This window comes from Pavona decussata, unplaced genomic scaffold (genome assembly GCF_977016875.1).
Source record: "Pavona decussata unplaced genomic scaffold, jaPavDecu1.1 SCAFFOLD_62, whole genome shotgun sequence".
NCBI lineage: Eukaryota > Metazoa > Cnidaria > Anthozoa > Scleractinia > Agariciidae > Pavona > Pavona decussata.
In genome coordinates this window covers 1,091,737-1,109,273 of record NW_028145483.1, presented here as the reverse complement: position 1 = coordinate 1,109,273, position 17,537 = coordinate 1,091,737, and the positions used below count along the sequence as shown (strand labels likewise).

Genomic DNA, 17,537 nt, shown 5'->3' with positions numbered 1-17,537 from the left:
AATTAAAGGCGTTGTACACTGGCACAGGTAAGCGTATTTTAACATTGCCGTTGTCTTCCTTTACAGTAACGGTAAAAAAGTCAAGGGAATAAAGAATTGTTTGGATTTGTCTATCAGGGGAAATGAGATGCACGTCCTTTTTCTCTGAAGTAAGTTGAATAGTTTCCTTGTTTACACCAATGTCAATGTGTTAGTTCAATGTTCAAGGTACCGATTCTACTTCCTGCTTTCGCTAACTTTGTGTACTGTAACGATGTAACTAGTCGTTTCGTTTCTTGTTGTATTCCTTTTAATACAGTAACAGTCTGGCCATACTGTAAAACTTACATATAACCGACGTCAACTTCTCATATAGTTTCACTTTCAAGAGCTGCCGGCATATGTAAGTTGGGGGAAATTGAGTTCGGTTTTAACCGAGTCACTTCTTAGCCGGCTTATTGGGTGTAAATTGCACTCTCAAGTGGTTAAAAAATTCGAATAAATTAACCTTATTTGACAGAATGTTTGCGGCCTTAATGTGCCTTAATGTGTCAATATTTATGGGTGTATTGTGAATTATTTAAGAACAGAAGACTGTGAAATCCGGCTACTTAGTTAAGATTTACCAAAGAAATACCTAAGTGAGGCGAAGAGGCACTGCTTGGTTCCAAAGTAAAACCCAGTCTTGAGCTCGTAAAATTAATTTTCTCTTGTGCCTTCGCCAATCCCTGAAACCAAACGACGGAAGTTGTAGAAGTTACTTCCGCAAATACACATAAATGATTCACGGACGAAATTTCGTCACCACTTATTTCAAGAAATATGCATCAGAACTGTTTTCGCGTCGTTTCAAAAGTGCCGATCAACTTCCATTTTTTATACCCGGCGTCAGCTCAGTACAGCCCTAATTATATCATTGGAAGCATGCATGTATTAATAAACGTGTACAATAATGCCGTATATGTTATCAAAACGTGTTCAGTTTTCTTGCATTCATTAGAGCACCGAGTTAAGCTAGTCAGCAAGAGTATACTCTGAGTATTCTTCCAGACTCTTAAACTGAGCCGGAAAACATGGGAGCCAATTCCGTGTTTCTTTACGTCAACTTCAAGGCAATTTTTTGCGCTGCACTTGTTGCAGCTCTGACCAACATTGTTTTGACCCAAAATCTCTACACGTCCATGCTTGATGATACCAGGAGCGCTTTGATGCCTTTCTCTTCAGGAGGTTCGCCAACACTAGCATCTGTGAACGCAGCATTGTTCCCTTCAGGTACGGGAAACGGTAACCAGTTTTACTATTTGATTCTGATTGATTTCTAGCTCTCATAGTTGTGCCAGTCTGATCGAAAACCCAAAACATAAATAGTTTCTACTGCTTAATGCCTGAAATAACAATTTTTTTACTATGTACTTAGTAGAATGATGAACTTCACTGACCCCCAACTATGATTTTCGAATAGTAAAAACGTAAACTTAAACTTTGCATTTGAAGCTTTTTCAAGAACCAAAAATGCTGCTAGCGTCTCTCTGATACTAAATTTCCTCAGAGCTTCTTTCGCAACTGATCTGTGAGCTTTCTGGACCATCGTTGACGTTGGATAACTGCTTTTAGACTTCTTATTCTGGCCTTCAGATTAAAAGGAAGTTAAGAAGAAAGTTTTCACCGTCCAAAAGGTGAATTTTCCGTTTTAATTCATGTCTTCATATCAGCCAATCAAGACCATTAAATGATCCAAGTTGTTTCCGACAGGACGAACAATACTCCCATTCCCTGAAAGATTAGGTGAATAAACTTCTGTTCAAGATAAACAACAAATTGACGTCGAGGGTGACGGAAACTTCGAAAATGTCGAACAAGTCAGCGCAGCGGCTTGAATCCTGTCGTGAAACATTTCTTGCTATTGCTTTGTTGGATCGTACATCCAAACAGTACATTGTTGATTGAACTTTTATCATGACTTTGATTGACAGTTACAGCACGTGTTTATCAGTGTGCGAGAAGGCGTGTATGCGATAAGGCCGGATTATGCGATTTTGTGAGGCATTTCGAGTCTGTTAGCAAATTACTGTTTATGAATGCGAATAAATCAGTTTTAATATACGAACGTTTAATTCATTTTGCCACAAAGTTGGCGTCCAACGTGGGGCACGACTCGTAAATGGCGATCAAGATGTCTAAACTAGAGAGGTTCAAGCGGCGATTAGAGGCGCTCACAGAAGAGTTGTCTCCAGACTAGAAAAGGAGGCAAATGACTTGCTACTACTGGAAGAAGATTCATCCGCGAAAAATCGTCTCGATGTAATCCACTGTCTACTTGAAAATAAGCTGAAAACTCCGAGCAACATCGATAACGAGATAATTTCGTTATGCCAGGTGGAAGACATTTCAGAAGAAATCGAAGTGTCAGAAGAAATAGTGGCCCGTGTTGACATCGAATGTCAAAAGAAAATCGAAGACTCGAAGCCAGTCGTCAACAATGTGCATCCATCAGTCTACGTTCAACCCGAACAACACACTGCACCAACTAATGTTCAGAATGTTGCCAAGCCGCGGTTGCCTACGTTGTCTCTGCCGAAGTTACTAAATGGAACTTGTTCTGGGACTCCAGTCAAGTCAGCAATTCATCAAACCGACCAGAATTCGACCATCGATAAATTCAATTATTTGACTGAACTCTCTCCTCGAAGGAAAAGCGGCAAGGACTATTCAAGGTCTTCAACTTACAATCTCTAACTACTATGCCGCCGTTGAAATGCTTCAGGAACGCTTCGGAAAACCGCAGATCATCGTGTCAGCACACCGTCATAGACTAAATTCTTAAAATTCAAACCTGCACCGATGGACGCCTGGGATCGCTTCGTTACGTGTATGACAAGATCAGTGCTCACTCAGAGGTCTAGCGTCGCTGGGAGTATCATCCAAGCAACATGGAAGTCTTCTTATTCCCATCATTTTGTCCAAGCTTAATTCCTAACGATGTTCGATTCCATATGGCCCACAAGGCCACAAATGATGTCTCGAAAATCGACGAACTCCTCAGTCAACACCACGAAGACTGAAATTGACGCACGGGAACCGAGCGAAGGAGCGAAATCGAGACTCATGCCCAACCTAGTGCAAGTGCGTAATTATCGTCGAAGAATTTCGAGTTTAAAATTCGTTGTGCCTTTTGCGATGGCCTTATTATTCCGCCTCTTGTGACAAGGTAATCGACTGCGAAAGCCGAAAGAAGATTCTTGCGAACAACAGCAGACGTCACGAGGCCAGTTATTGTAAGAGCGAGAAAAATGTCAACATGTAATAAGCGCCACCATCAGCCGTATGCGATCAAGTTCACACAAAGGTACACGTTCCTGTAACTGAAGAGAACACTGCGAATGAAAGCGAAACGACTAGTACGATGACTGCGACAAATGCGAATGTCAGCAAGCAACCAAAACCTGTGTTTTTACAAACAGCGCCAAGCTGTAGCACTCGACGAAACAGGCGGAACTTCCACATCAGTGCGAATTCTCTTCGACACCAGAAGTCAGCGATCTCAGTTATATCACAGAGAATCTGCGATCGAAGCTAAAGTTGAAATCTGTTCAGCAAGAAACAACTGAGAAAGGCTCAGTCTCAACACTTTTGGAAGCAATCATTTTAAATCACAAAAGTGCGACCTGGTGCGATTGCAACTTAAACCGTATCGCTTATCTAGCGACGAAGCAATCAGCATTTCAACGTTAACCTTCCCGACGATTTGTTCTCTACTACCTTCAAGAGTGAAAATTAACTTTCTTCATTTGGAAGGCCTCGAATTGGCAGAGGAATTGAACGGATCTCCAGATTCAATCGATGTTCTAGTAGGCTCCGACTTTTACTAGGACGTTGTGACAGGAAAAACTGTGACTGGAGATGGCCCAACAGCTAGCACTTAACAGCAATTTAGGATGGCTACTATCTGGTCCCGTTAAGGGCCTTAACACTGGCAATTGCACCATTTCGAATTTGATTATATAGTGGAGAACCACTTTTCGTAAACAAGGCAAGAGAAAGCGACGAAATTTTGGGACACCGAGAGTATCGGAATCAAGGATGCAGCAATGGAATGTCCAAAACCGATCAACTGTGAGTAAGAATTCACAGATATTTCCTATAATGGTCGAATTTACGAGGTCGGACTTCCTTGGAAAGATGACTGTTTGCCTTCATCCGACAATCGGCAAATGTGTGAGAAACGCCTCAAATTCTTACACCGCAAACTTAAAAAAGGAGTACGACACCATTATTCGAGATCAAGAAAAGATTGGAATTATCGAAAGAGTAGATGAAGCTCGCGAAGTCGAAAGTAATCTAAAGGGTCAGTACGCGTACATTATTCCTCGCATCACGCTGTGGTCAGAAAGGATCGTGAAACCACTAAAGTTCGTGCAGTTTATGACGGATCGGCAAAGGCATCAAAGGAACATTATCCATTGATTGACTGTTCAGAAATCGGCCTTAACTTTATTCCTCGTATCTTTGACATGTTGACGAAATTTCGATGGAACTCGGTCGGCTTGACAGCTGACATAGAAAAGGCCTTTCTAACCGTGGGAATTAAAGAAGAACAACGAGACATGCTTCGATTCCTGTGATTCACAGTTCAGTCAACAACACGCTCCCCACTCATCGAGAACGGTTTTGGATTCTCCGGGGCAGACAAACAGTGAAACGAGTATCGCGACGTTGCCTGATTTGCAATTAGAAATTGGAAGGGCTTACTTATCCTGCTTACACGTCGCCAGATCTCCCGAGAATTCGTGTTTCCGACGACCCTCCGTTTTCCCATGTTGGAATCGACTTTGCGAGGCCCTTGTATATTCGAGCAAGTTCAGATTCCGAGAGTGACAACGAGAAGTGCTACGTTTGTTTATTTGCGTGCGCAACAACCAGAGCCGTAACACTTGCAACTAACGCGAAATCTAACCGTAGACACTTTTCTACAAGCAATTCAAAGGTTCACAAGTCGAAGAGGACTCCCAGCAACCTTAATTACGGACAATGCGAAAACATTCAGAGGAGCATCAAGAGCTAGCAATAATAAATCACTTTATTTAAGTGTCAATGTGTTTAGCACGGAGCACTAATTGGGGACACTTTCCAGACCGAATTGGAATTTATAAGTGTTGGTTTTTGAGGAGAGGGGAAAACCGGAGTACCCGGTGAAAAACCTCTCGGAGCAAAGACAAGAACCAACAACAAACTCAACCCACATATGACGCCGAGTCCGGGATTCGAACTCGGGCCACATTCGAGAACATTCTGCGATCGAAAGAAGCTCTGCGATATTTGACCAACGACACCATCACCTGGAAATTCATTGTGGAGAAGGCACCATGATGAAGTGGCTTCTGGGAACGTCTCGTACAGAGTGTTAAGAGATGTTTGAGGAAAACCATTAGTAGAACAACGTTGAGCCATGATCAGTTAAGCACCCTTATGGTTGAAGAAGAGGAAGTCATCAACTCTAGACCGTTGACCGATACGTGGAGGATGATCAAGATGGGATCAGTTACAATCTTTCTCCTTCGCACCTCATAAACGACCAAAAAATTACTCAGCCTGCTAATGAAGGACATTTCGAAATAATCACTACGAATGCATCGTTGTCAAAAGAGCCAAACATCATCGACATCTCCTTCAACATTTTAATAGTCAGTGGAGGAGAACCTAATTACTAAGTCTTCGAGAGAGACACGCACAAAGTTCAGAAATTCGCAAGGGAGCTGAGATTGCTGTGGGGGATGTTGTCATCCTTTTTAGAGAACGATTCTACGCAACGAATGTTTTGGAAGCTAGCTGTCGTGGTGGAATTTTTGCCGGGCAAAGATGGCATCGTAAGAGCAGTTTGCCTGAAAGTGGCGAAATGCCGATCGAAATCCTAGACTTTTTACGACGAGCCTTAAGCACATAGATGCGCTCAAGGCCAAAACTTTTACTTGAAGAGATGTCATTATAACTAAGGAAATATTTAGAACGTTGTTTTAACACTTTGAGCTGCTTAAGTTGATAGTTGATTTTTCACAAATAAACAATGTTCAATTTAAATAGGTTTTCAACTTACTAGGGAGAAAGTGAAGTGTTGATTATCTTAGTAGCACTTAAAGTACACCTAACCGCATATTTTTTTATTCAGCGAAATTAATCTACTTTGTTTCTAAACTGTTCCAGCGAAAAAGAATTTGAATTGGTTGAATCCTCGATTTTCCATGCGCTTTTGAAGTTTGGACTGTGTTGTTGCACCACCGCGTTTTAGGAAGCCTGGGATGAGCGATGGCTATGACGTCACGCCAGGGACTACGGGATGGTGTCTCTTTTTCGGTTTATTTCTTTGCGATTTACTCCACATAGTCCGTTTCAGAATGTGTTCGTCTTCTTCTTTACGGTTATCAGAAGAGTCTAAGGAGCCCGAGGAGTCCGAAGAGTCTGAGGAGATCGAGGAGGATTTAGACGATTCGGATGACTCCGAAATGAATTACATCTCTGAAATCGAAATGGACGCTTATCGACAAGAAGCTTCTGCAAGTGCAAACCCATTCGATAACAGCGACCTCGAAGAAGACCTGTCATGACTGTTATAATACGGATGAGCCGCTCGCCGATCAGGAATGGACAGCCAGATACTAAACACTTTGTATTGTTTCATCAGCAATACTTCTTTTTCTAAACACTACAAGTGATAAGCTTTCGAAAGAGACCAAAATGAAACCATTTGGACAGGAATTCACAGAGATATGAATTTTTGAGTGTAATAGTTCTGTTTGTTGTAAATTAATTTTGCGTTCGCGAGGGACGGACTCAAAAAGCGCGCTATGCGATTTCTTTTATCATTTCGATTCTACTTCGCTAAGACTGTTTGATCTGTATACTAGAACAGTTAAGTTATTTACTGGGTGATTTCTTTTTACTTGGCGAAAGGAATTGAAGTCAAAATAATACTTACGAAGTCCCTCAGCGCTTTCGAAAAATTCGCCCGTTGTGACATTTCTTCTCGTATTTACAAAGTTAAAGCAGTTTTCTTTTATACATCGCATCAGGAATGTTCCTTTTTCTATCCAGTACATGTCTTAAGCTTTCGAAAGAGACCAAACTGAAACCATTAGAACACGAATTCGCAGAGATATGAATTTTCGAGTGTGATAATTGTTTGTTGTGAATTAATTTTGCCTTAGCGAGGCGTGGACACAAACAAGGCGCTCGGCGATTTCTGTTATAATTCCGATTTTACCTCTCTAACACTGTTTTGATCTGAAGACTAGAGCAATTTAGTTAATTGCTGGATGCTTTCATTTTACTCTGCCAAGCGAATTGAAGTCAAAACAAGATGCCCCTCTAATGGCATTACACGGAATGCTTAATGTAGCCCCAATTATTCCCCATTGTATGTTTCGCAGATATTTAAAAAATATCCTCCCTTGGCCATTGAAATAATTGCCTGAATGGTTTTATTCAGATATATTGCGTGATACTTATCGTTGTGTTACTAGGAATCATACCAGAAATAACTATGCAATAACGTCATGACCCCGCTGAACTGGTCTGGCCTCCTCTAGCTCTAATCCTTCGCGTTGATCATTCGATCTGTTTTTTAAAGCGGATTTTCTTTGCTGTGAACTCTCCCAATTTCCGCCGTTTCAACTGTCGTGTACTACCTAGAAGTTATTATTTAGATTTACTGCTTGAAAAAGGTTGGTTTTCCCTCTGAAAACGGCAGATCCGGAGTCTTAAATTCAGACATGTGGCCGCCATTGAACGAAAACAACTTTTCCAAATGATGATTTGCTTTGACGTCACACAAGTAGAGATGAGTGGGTCCCCTCCCTCGTGATATACGCGCAGATAATGGAGTTTGATTGGGCCGCTTTTGTTCAAGACAATCAAAACAATAGATCCCTTCTGGGAGAGGGAAGAATTTAATCTAGTTTTAATGAACAAGATGCCTGCTACACTGGCATTACGCGTGATGCTGGGGCTGATTCATTTATTCCAACTGTATGCTTTGCCGATTGATAAGACTATCCTTGCTAGTGGAATAGTTTAAGTCACGACGATCGCGTTACGTTGTTTCCTTTGTGTTACGCGACTCAGAGTATCACCGGAAATTTTAGCCTCCCACGCAGACGTTCTTAGGGCAGGAACGCGTGACGAACCCCCAAGAACGTCTGCGTGGGAGGCTACGGAAAATTTGTGAAATTCCATTACGATAACGTAAGCTTCTCAATGACCTCTTTTCAGTCTCGCGTCGTGGTCTAAGACTGTCAAACAAAGCACGATTCCTTCGCCAGGAACTCACCAATTTCCACCGTTTTACGTGTCGGGTGCTTCTTAGAAGTTATTCTTTCGATTTACCGCTTCAAAATGGTGAAATTTCCGTTTGAAAACGGCACACTTGAGTCCAGAACATGTTAAAACAAAATGGCGCGACTATTTAATCCGTCATTAATAAATATATCAAATGATGCATTGACGTCACACAGGTAGGGGTGAGTGGGTCCCCTCCCTCACGATATAAGCGACAAGAATGGATTTTGATTGGCCTGCCTTTGTTGAAGACAATCAGAACAATACATCCCGAGTAGGAGAGGGGAGAGTTTAATGAATAAATTAATGTACCGATTTGTAGCTACTACGAAGAAAAAAAAAAAGGAAATCGACCCGTTTTAAGACACGGTATGCCCCCTCGGGGCATCCCGCGTAATAAATCAAATGATGATTTGACGTCACACAGAAGTGATGAGTGGGTCCCCTCTCTCGTGATATGTGCCTGAAAAATAGATTTTGATTGGGCCGCTTCTGTTGAAGACAATCAGAACAGTATATCCTTACTAGGGGAGGACAGAGTCTAATGCATAAATTAATGTGCACATTTATGACACCGATGAAGAAAAAAAAGATACCCGACCGAAACCTAGACACGTCATGCCCTGCGGGCATTCCGTGTAATAATTTTTCAAAGTTATGAAGTCTTACAGCGCTTTCGAAAAATTCGCCCGCAGCGACATTTCCTCTGATGTTTTGAAGCTTAAAAACGTTTTTTTTTTTTATATATAATGCGCATCAGCAATACATCTTTTTCTAAACACTGCATGTGTTTTAAGACCTATAGAAACGAAAGTAAGACAAAAGGATCGAATGAAGGGAAGAAATTGGTTTGACAACATTGGATAATATACAAAGAATCGAAGATTTTCTCACCTTCCTATTGCTTCGGTCAGACTGAGGCACATCGACTGGGGCTCCAACGGCATCAATTGTTGGCCAGACAGTGAATCCCATCTCATCTTTTATTAAATGTGACCAGGATGGTTTTACTTGGTCAGGTAAATTGTGGAACTGTCTTTTGAAACAGTCCTTCTCAAAATGAGCCGAGCAAATGTGAGAATATCCCGTCGGTTCCCAGTTAGCTTGCCTGAGTTTTGCAAAATCCACCTATCGTTTCTGTCTCTTCAAGGCAACGGGACGATCGTCACCATAATATGGTAGTAAATGGAGACCTATCCCCTTTTCTAGAATTGGTTCGTTACCACAGCCTCCAACAACGCATCGGGAAGGCATATTAGGTCATGTAATTGCAAAACATGAGTAGAAAGAGTGGAAAGCGAAAGATCCTTCGTCCCTGGCGTGACGTCACAGAGCAGCTCGATCCATTCCCCGCCAAAACACGGCCGCGCAACAAAATTGGCGCGATTTTCAAACCTTCGCTGAAGCACCGAAAGTCGAGGATTCAACCAAATCAAAAACTTTTTTCGCTGGAACACTTTAAAAAGAAAGTAGATTTATTTCGTCACATAAAAAGATCTACTGTTAAGTGCACTTTAATTATTAATTCCTAAGGGAATTCACGCGCACGATCGGTATTAATATTTAATAATTCAAGATATAAAGTGGAACATGTGCTTCTACATTTCACATTTTATTTCGTATTTGTTGAGTACTCGTTTCTGTGTAAGTTTTTACTCGTTGTAAATAAAATTTAGTTCAAGGTAAACAACATTAATTAGGCAATGTTGACCGTGACCAGCTTTTGTTCTTGCTTGAATTCAAGCCTGATCAGTGTGTCCAGAAGGGATTCAAACATTGCAAATATGGGCTAAATATAAAACGTTCTTTCAAATTGCCCATTCCGAGGTTACGCGGGAGATTGCGTCAAGTTAGGTGTCGCAAAGCGTCATGGGGCTGTTTTGGGGGACGCAGATTCCAAAATGGCGGACGAAAACACGAAAGTTCAGCTAGTTGAAAGCGATATTCCAGGTGGTGAAGCTTTCGACGGCAGTTTGAAGTGAGTTGACCTCAATTGCAAATGTCACAATAGTTTCGAAATAGTTCGCATTGCAAGGCTCGTAATCTAACCTTTTGATCAAATTTCCGGACACTTTTGTACCTCCGCAGGACAGCTATCGTTTCAATATAGCCACAATACAAAATTCTGCTGGTTTAGGCAACTCAGCACCTGGAATATCGCATTCGACTAGCTGAACTTTCGTGTTTTCGTCCGCCATTTTGGAAACTGCGTCCCCCAAAACAGCCCCGTGACGCTTTGCGACACCTAACTTGACCCAATCTCCCGTGCAACCTCGGAACGGGCAATAAAGAAACGACTGTTTTCGATGGATTGTTTTAACTAAGGAAGGTGTTAAGGTATTTTTCTGGCCTTAATAAACTTGTAGAAGAGACAATGCTGCTTTTCGAGGTACAGTACTACCTTCGTGATAGAGCATTCGTGAAGTATATCTCTTACAGGACTTAGAAATAACTCATCATTTTGCCTCTCTCTCTCTCTCTCTCTCTCTCTCTCTCTCTCTCTCTCTCTCTCTCTCTCTCTCTCTCTCTCTCTCTCTCTCTCTCTCTCTCTCTCTCTCTCTCTCTCTGTTCTCTCTAGGTGGCTCTCATAAAAATTCTTTTTCGACGGTGAAACCGAAGGTGGAACCTTCACTTGTCGTGACGCATCCATTCAAGAAACGAGCGTCGCCATCAAACAAGTTCTTAGAGGCCCTGGACACAATTGAAAGGGCCATGTACGAAGCTCAGGCCACTGGGACACGGATCCGTCACAGTAAACGTCGTCTGGCAAAGATGAAAGCAAACATCAAATTGGCCATAGTAGAGCGCAACTATCTGTTTGCCCGCCAGTCCCTTGGTCGGGCCCTGTATTCGGTAATACAACTAGGAAGGAAGAGTGGGCGGAAGAGGAGAGCTGCCACTAAAAGTGCTGTGAAGACTTTTATGGATTCCATTAGGAAAGAGCTCGGTGATTTTTATTTTGATGCATTCATGAGTGTCTACGGAGAAGTCACATTGATGTTTGCTATTGATGACACTGGCAGCATGGGGGCAGAAATAGAAGCCGCTAAAGATATCGCAACATCAATTGTAAATCACCCAAGAGATGATCGCGTGGATTACATTCTATCACCTTTCAACGATCCTGGTTAGTGTAAACTCTATATCTGTACAAAACACGCAGCTCACCAGAATGGAAATCGGATTAACAACAAGTAACTTTATCCTTACAGTAGTCTTTTTTTCTCTCTGTTCGTAAGCGAGCAGGAAATCCTAGAATCTGATTGGCTCCGGGAGCGGACAGAATATTCCTATCTCTGACTATGGTCAAGGTAATCTTGAAGTGAACTCATTTTACTCCGATCCGCCGCGACGAAACGTTGGATTTGTCTTCTTGAAGTGAAACGTTTCGCTCACTTAAAGTTGAAAAACGAACGAAGAAAGTAGCAATTCTCCAAAGAGGCCCGTATTCATGTGATTTTCTTAACAGAAATTGGCTGGTTGCTACTTTGCAAGATTTTTTTTTTTTTTTTTTGCAGTGCTGACACGCCAATTTCAGAGTTCAGTTTTGCGGTCCATGTTTATTACTTCCCTTGGGGTTTTATTTTCTAATCTCATCCCATTTTTCTTCATTAAAAATTGACTTTTAGCTAAAATAGTCAAGCAAATGCATCGCAACACGGTATCGTCTAAACTACTGACAAGTTTTTCTTGCATACATTTCTTATTTCAGCATTGATTTGAGGGTAATCTTTAATGAGGATCGGCCAACATCACAAAAGTGGTTTACAAAAGGGTCCCCTTTGTGACAATCTTGACAGAGAACAAACACAAATACTTAAAACAATAACATATAAAGGTAGAGAGTAAGATGTGTGAGTATTATTCACTGAAAGTCTTTTTAAAGAACTTAAAAGTGTATGTAAAATTTAAGTGTGATAATAAGGGATCGGCAATCGGAAATCACCTGACGGAGCAGCACAATTATATGGCCCCAAATGACATTGCGCGAAGTTTTAAAATTTTAAGAAAGTTTCAGAACAAACTTGACTGTCTTATTTTCGAAATGCTTTTCATCAAAGAACTGAAACTAACACTAAACAAACAGTATGATTCCATCTGCGAGAAATTACATATTTAAATCAGTTCTCATTGTTTCATTGTTTTATGTCCTTTTTTAACTTTATAAATACTTATCATTGATATGTTGGATATCACATTGTAGCGTTCATGACACTCTTATCGATTTTAACTGTTTGTAATATATGTATTCTAAGTTTTATATTTTACTCGCACTTGAAAATGACCTCCGAGAGTTTGAAACGTCGTGACTTTTAAGCTTTAACTTTTATCACAGAAAAAAAAATTAATTTGAAAACAACGGCTTACGCAGAACCAGGAGAACATTTATTCACTTGCTTGTACGATTTTTTTCAAAGATTTAATTTATTTATGTATTGTTTGTTATGAAATACCACAGTTTCTTTTTTCCATTTATTAATCCAGGATCTATTTGAAGCTTGTTTCATCGTTAGTCTATCCTTTGTCTCTGAGGTTTACGCACAAAGTAAACTTACCCTGTTCATTGCGGTGTTCATTGTTATTTGCACGTTTCTCAGACCTGCTTGAAGCCATTTTGAGTGATATCTCGACGAAATGACTTCAATTGGCTTCAATTATTATTATTATTATTATTATTATTATTATTATTATTATTATTATTATTATTATTATTATTATTATTTTATTTTATTTTTTTGCGTCCTTTCCTTTAAGAACTAGGTTATTACCTGGGTGTGAATAAATTCTTAATCGAATAATAGGAGCCCATTATCATTATCATCTACATGTACTTACAAATAAGCTTAGCATGTTCTCTGACTCCTTAATTGTATCTTCAAAGGAACTGGACCAGTCACTTATCAAGGATTTGGCAAAGGGAAAGAGTTTGTGAGTGCCATCAGAGGACTTAAGGCGCATTTAGGTGGAGACTGCCCAGAGCTCACATTCGAAGGAATAAGAAAGGCCATAGACGCGGGTCCTTCTTTTGGTTCGCCACTGTATGTTTTCACTGACGCTACGGCAAAAGATTATACAGCCCAAAGGTTAACTGACTTAATTAGTATTGCTGGCGACATTGGAATTACTATAAATTTTTTCGCAACTGGTCTTTGCCACCGCTCCTCATATGAGCCATTTGAAAGGCTGGCCAGGGAAACTTCTGGTCAAATGTTCAACCTTCCTAGCAATAGTGAGCTGAAGAAGCTCGCAAACTTCACTGCTGGCGCTCTTGCAGGAGCAACAAGCATAGCAACAGGAAAAAACAGAACCCCCAGTGGTAAAAGGAAGCGAAGTGTGAGCGCATCCTCCTACAGCATTCCTGTTGATGATTCCACAGAAAAGCTAATTGTTTCAGTGACAACAGAACGCTTGGGCCCGAGTATCACTCTCAAGAATCCCAGAGGGCGTGCTATTAATTCAGGCAAGATTTATCTGTCCAAAGGCGCGATTTATGAGATAAATAGTCCACTGCCAGGAGCTTGGAAGCTAACGGTATCAAGAGCTGGAAAACACACCTACCAAGTCAAGGGGTCAAGCAAAACAAATGTCGATTTTGAGCACTTCTTTGTGATGATTCCAACCCGTGGAAGAAACAAGAAACCAATACCTATATCACACCCTCTTCTTGGTAAGTAAGTAATCTTCTGACTCTGCACATACATGTTCTCCTGGCAACTCATGATCTACCTTTTTCACCGCAATCAATCAAGGCGAATGGCAAGCACATCGCTTGCTTGGGCACATGACCTCCGCACAACTTAGGAGAGAGCGGAGGGTGTCCGCATAATTTCCGTGATCGTCTCTTGTCCAAGACCCAGTACTAGGGGACTATAATGATCTCGAGCATGAGAAATTCTTTTTACAGGCAAATATTTTATTTATTTCTTTTATTGTGGATGTAAGAGCAGAATTTTTCGTTAAGACGTTTCTCAGTTCCGTCAGATCACTTCACTCTTCCGGACCATTCAATCAACAACATAGAACTCATTCCCCTAGAACACATCAACTCTAACAGAGCTAGAAACGGAATTCGGAAAGCTAGAGAAGCCTTTTTAACTTCCAAGGGCAAGACCCTTGAACCCTGTGGGATGAAAAGACACGATGAAACTTAATCTGTCTATATCTCTACTTTTTATAATAGCTTCTGTGCACGCTTCTGCCTTCTATGTTTATCAACCAATCGTATCTCAACTTCCCATTAGTATCATTTTAAATATCGTAGCCGTTATTTCTAACTTTTGATTAGCTTTTTGCAGCCTATGAAGAACGTTAGCATTGTCTAACCAAAATATTGGGCAATAAAATTACCCTTAACTTTTTAGCTGTCCGATCAGCCTTGCATTTGGTGTTAGGTTCTATTTAACATTGCTGACCCTGATCTTCACAAAGATCCGGCTTCACTCTGCTACTGCTTGTACAGGTGACCCTTGCATTATCCCAGAATTATTATTTCTTAGTTCTTTAACTCTGGCAGACCGGGGGGGGGGGGGGGGGATTCTGCCTGCGCGACTTTGAACTTTTTAAATTTGAGCAAACTCCGGCTGAAACTTTAGGACTTTTACAGGGAAACATTTGATGTGGTCGGTTGCTGTTGATTGACGTTGATGTTACCATGGAAACAAAGTTTTGGCAGGCAGTTTCTTCAGAAAATAGAGAATCCCTTCTTAAGTGAAGAAAAATTACTTTTCTTGCTGCAACGTTTCTGCTCATATCAATGTTTTTTTATTGGTTTTGATTACTTTTCGCTTAATTTTGGCACTTTCCTGAATTTTTTTGGAAATCCAGGATGACGGATCTAAGATGGCTGCCATTTGGCAATGATAACGTTAATACCACGTCCAATTGTGGGCGTCAAAGGAGACATTGTTGCACGTACTATCTATCCTCCAAGCCTCATTGTCATGCCGGGGTGGGGAGGGTGGGGGTGGGTGGGAAGGGGAATCCGCCACCTAGGTCCGAAAACACGCAAAAAAGCCCGGCCTAGATAGGGTTAAGGGAAGGTGCTTTCATGCGAATCATCTTTCTTCACATCAGACATATAATGCGCATGCTGATCTGAAGCACTTCAATTTTCACTATTGATCGATGGTACCTGATGCGTTTCAAATCTGAAATCCGTGGACTCATCTGTAATTTATTTCCTTTGTTCTTTGTATTTACAAAGGCCAGAAAGCTTTGGTCATCATAACTGTAGCTGGAGCAGAGAGGATCAACAAAACTTCACTCAGTCTTGATTTGATGAGCCAGAATGGAAGACGTCTTAGAACAGCACCCGTTATTCCCGGCAGGACAGGTGATGCCCACTTTTCAGCCTCGTTTGATCCTCCCTCAGTGCCCTTTAGGTTGAAGCTAAGCGGAACGACAAAGAAAGGATACATTTTTGAACGCTACTCAAGGAATATAGTGCACCCAAGCCACGCTCTGATCAGGGTCCTTTACGCCAGAAATGAGTTCACCATACCAGCTAGAGGGAGTGGTTATGTGTTGTTTGTAGTCCACAACAATGGGCCAACAGAAATTTTTGACATCAAGATCACAGATCGTCTGAAATTGGTCCACCAACTTCGCCGCTCCTCTTTTACTGTTCGCCAAGGACGCAGAAGTTACATCTCCGTCACCTTCAAAGCACCAAGCTCGGCTGTGCGAGGGAAAGGAGCAGAAGTGCTAGCGACCATCACGGGCCGAACGTCGAAGAAGACTGTTGGTCATGTCGTGAGGCTAATGATTGTTTAACTTGCATGGTGTCCATTTGTGCTATAGCCGTGAAGTGTATTTACACCGGCGCCTTTGAACCGTTGATTTAGATTTGAACAGTTTGATTTCTGTTTTAAAATCGTATCTGCTTTGCTTTTGGTGATAGGTAAAACAAAATAAGAAAATTGACATTCTTAGAACAAAGAGTCTAGAATGGGAACTGATTTGTACTTTTTAGTTTGATGAGTAGGGCAACATTGTAACCAGGTATTTTTGCGTAATACATCAACCATCAGTGGTATATATTTATACTAGAAAATCTGTGTCGCATTGTTTGATCTTACTTGGAGACCAGAGCGTAAATTTATTTTTTAAGAAATGTAGTAAGGTTAATGCTAAGGGGCTGCGCTTTCTGTTGTTATTGTGATTTTTGTTTTCTGATTTTAGATTTCAAATAAATCATTAAAAAATATTGTAGTCATTTTTATTTTTCCATTCGGTAGGACGAGAAAATGATGGGATTGATCAGGAAAGAGAAGAGTGCATATGAGTGAAATACTAGAGGACTTTAAGCAGCGACAACGACAGCACGACTGGAACCTTGCTTTCAGAACGTGTTTCAGAAAAATGCAATAAAAATTAATGTTGTTTAAGCTACTTCCCGATTATTCAAACTCGCTCAACCTGTACAAAGAGGGTAGACTTCCTTGAAACTAAATTGGTAGGGGTGGCGCTCAAGTTAAGAAAGAGAATTGAAAATTCACCGTCGTTTACTCACGTTCTCCACAAAACCTTAAAATTGGTCATTTCACGTTGTTAGTGGCAGAGGATCACCGATAATGATATGAAGCAAAATCTATAACGCATATGCAGTGCGGCCGTTTTTCTCATCAAAACTATTAGGGAGCTTAAGCAACGACGACAGCAACGGCAACGAAAACGTCACCTGAAAATATATCTTTATTTCATTTGTGCTACTTCGCGATTATTTCAACTCGCTCAACTTTTACAAAAAAGGCGGACTTAATCCAGGCACCAAATTGATAGGAGCGGCGTACAAGTTAAGGAAGAAAATGAAAAAATTACCGTCGTGCGTTCTCGTTCTCCACAAAACCTTGAAATGTAGTCATTTCAAGTTGTTGTTTTGCAGAGGATGACAAAGAAATGTACCAAAATGTAAAACGAACGCGCAGAGCGATTATTTTTGCTCATCAAAACTGTGTTTTGTGGCGTTGTCGTTGCCGTCGCCTTCCGGTCGTTGGTTAAGCTCCCTGATGTTCGCGTGTGGCGGGATAAGGGAGCGCACTGTGATTGAAATACTGTTTACTGTAATTATGACAAGAAGGTACACACGTGACAGAAAAAAAGCGGGATCGGAGAAAACGTATGCGCTTTGCAGGAGGAGAGACGTACGTGACCATGACCAGGGTAAAGAACTCCCGTAACGGGTAAAAATGTGGGTTTCGAAAAAGTAAGCGCGCGGCGGGAAAAACGTG

The 17,537-nt window shown here is 41.1% G+C and overlaps 1 protein-coding gene and 1 long non-coding RNA gene across 2 annotated transcripts in view; both read left to right on the top strand.

The window, feature by feature from the left end:
• LOC146478892 (uncharacterized) overlaps window positions 1-17,537 on the top strand; it is a 314,457-nt gene that overhangs the window by 242,828 nt on the left and 54,092 nt on the right. The gene's annotated exons all lie outside the window — the stretch shown is intronic.
• On the top strand, window positions 829-16,537 carry LOC146478896 (hemicentin-1-like). The gene is made up of 4 exons (XM_085111626.1): window positions 829-1,251; window positions 10,886-11,434; window positions 13,190-13,975; window positions 15,512-16,537. The coding sequence occupies exons 1-4, from the start codon at window positions 1,053-1,055 to the stop codon at window positions 16,078-16,080; spliced, it is 2,103 nt and encodes a 700-aa protein (XP_084967752.1). The 5' UTR covers window positions 829-1,052; the 3' UTR covers window positions 16,081-16,537.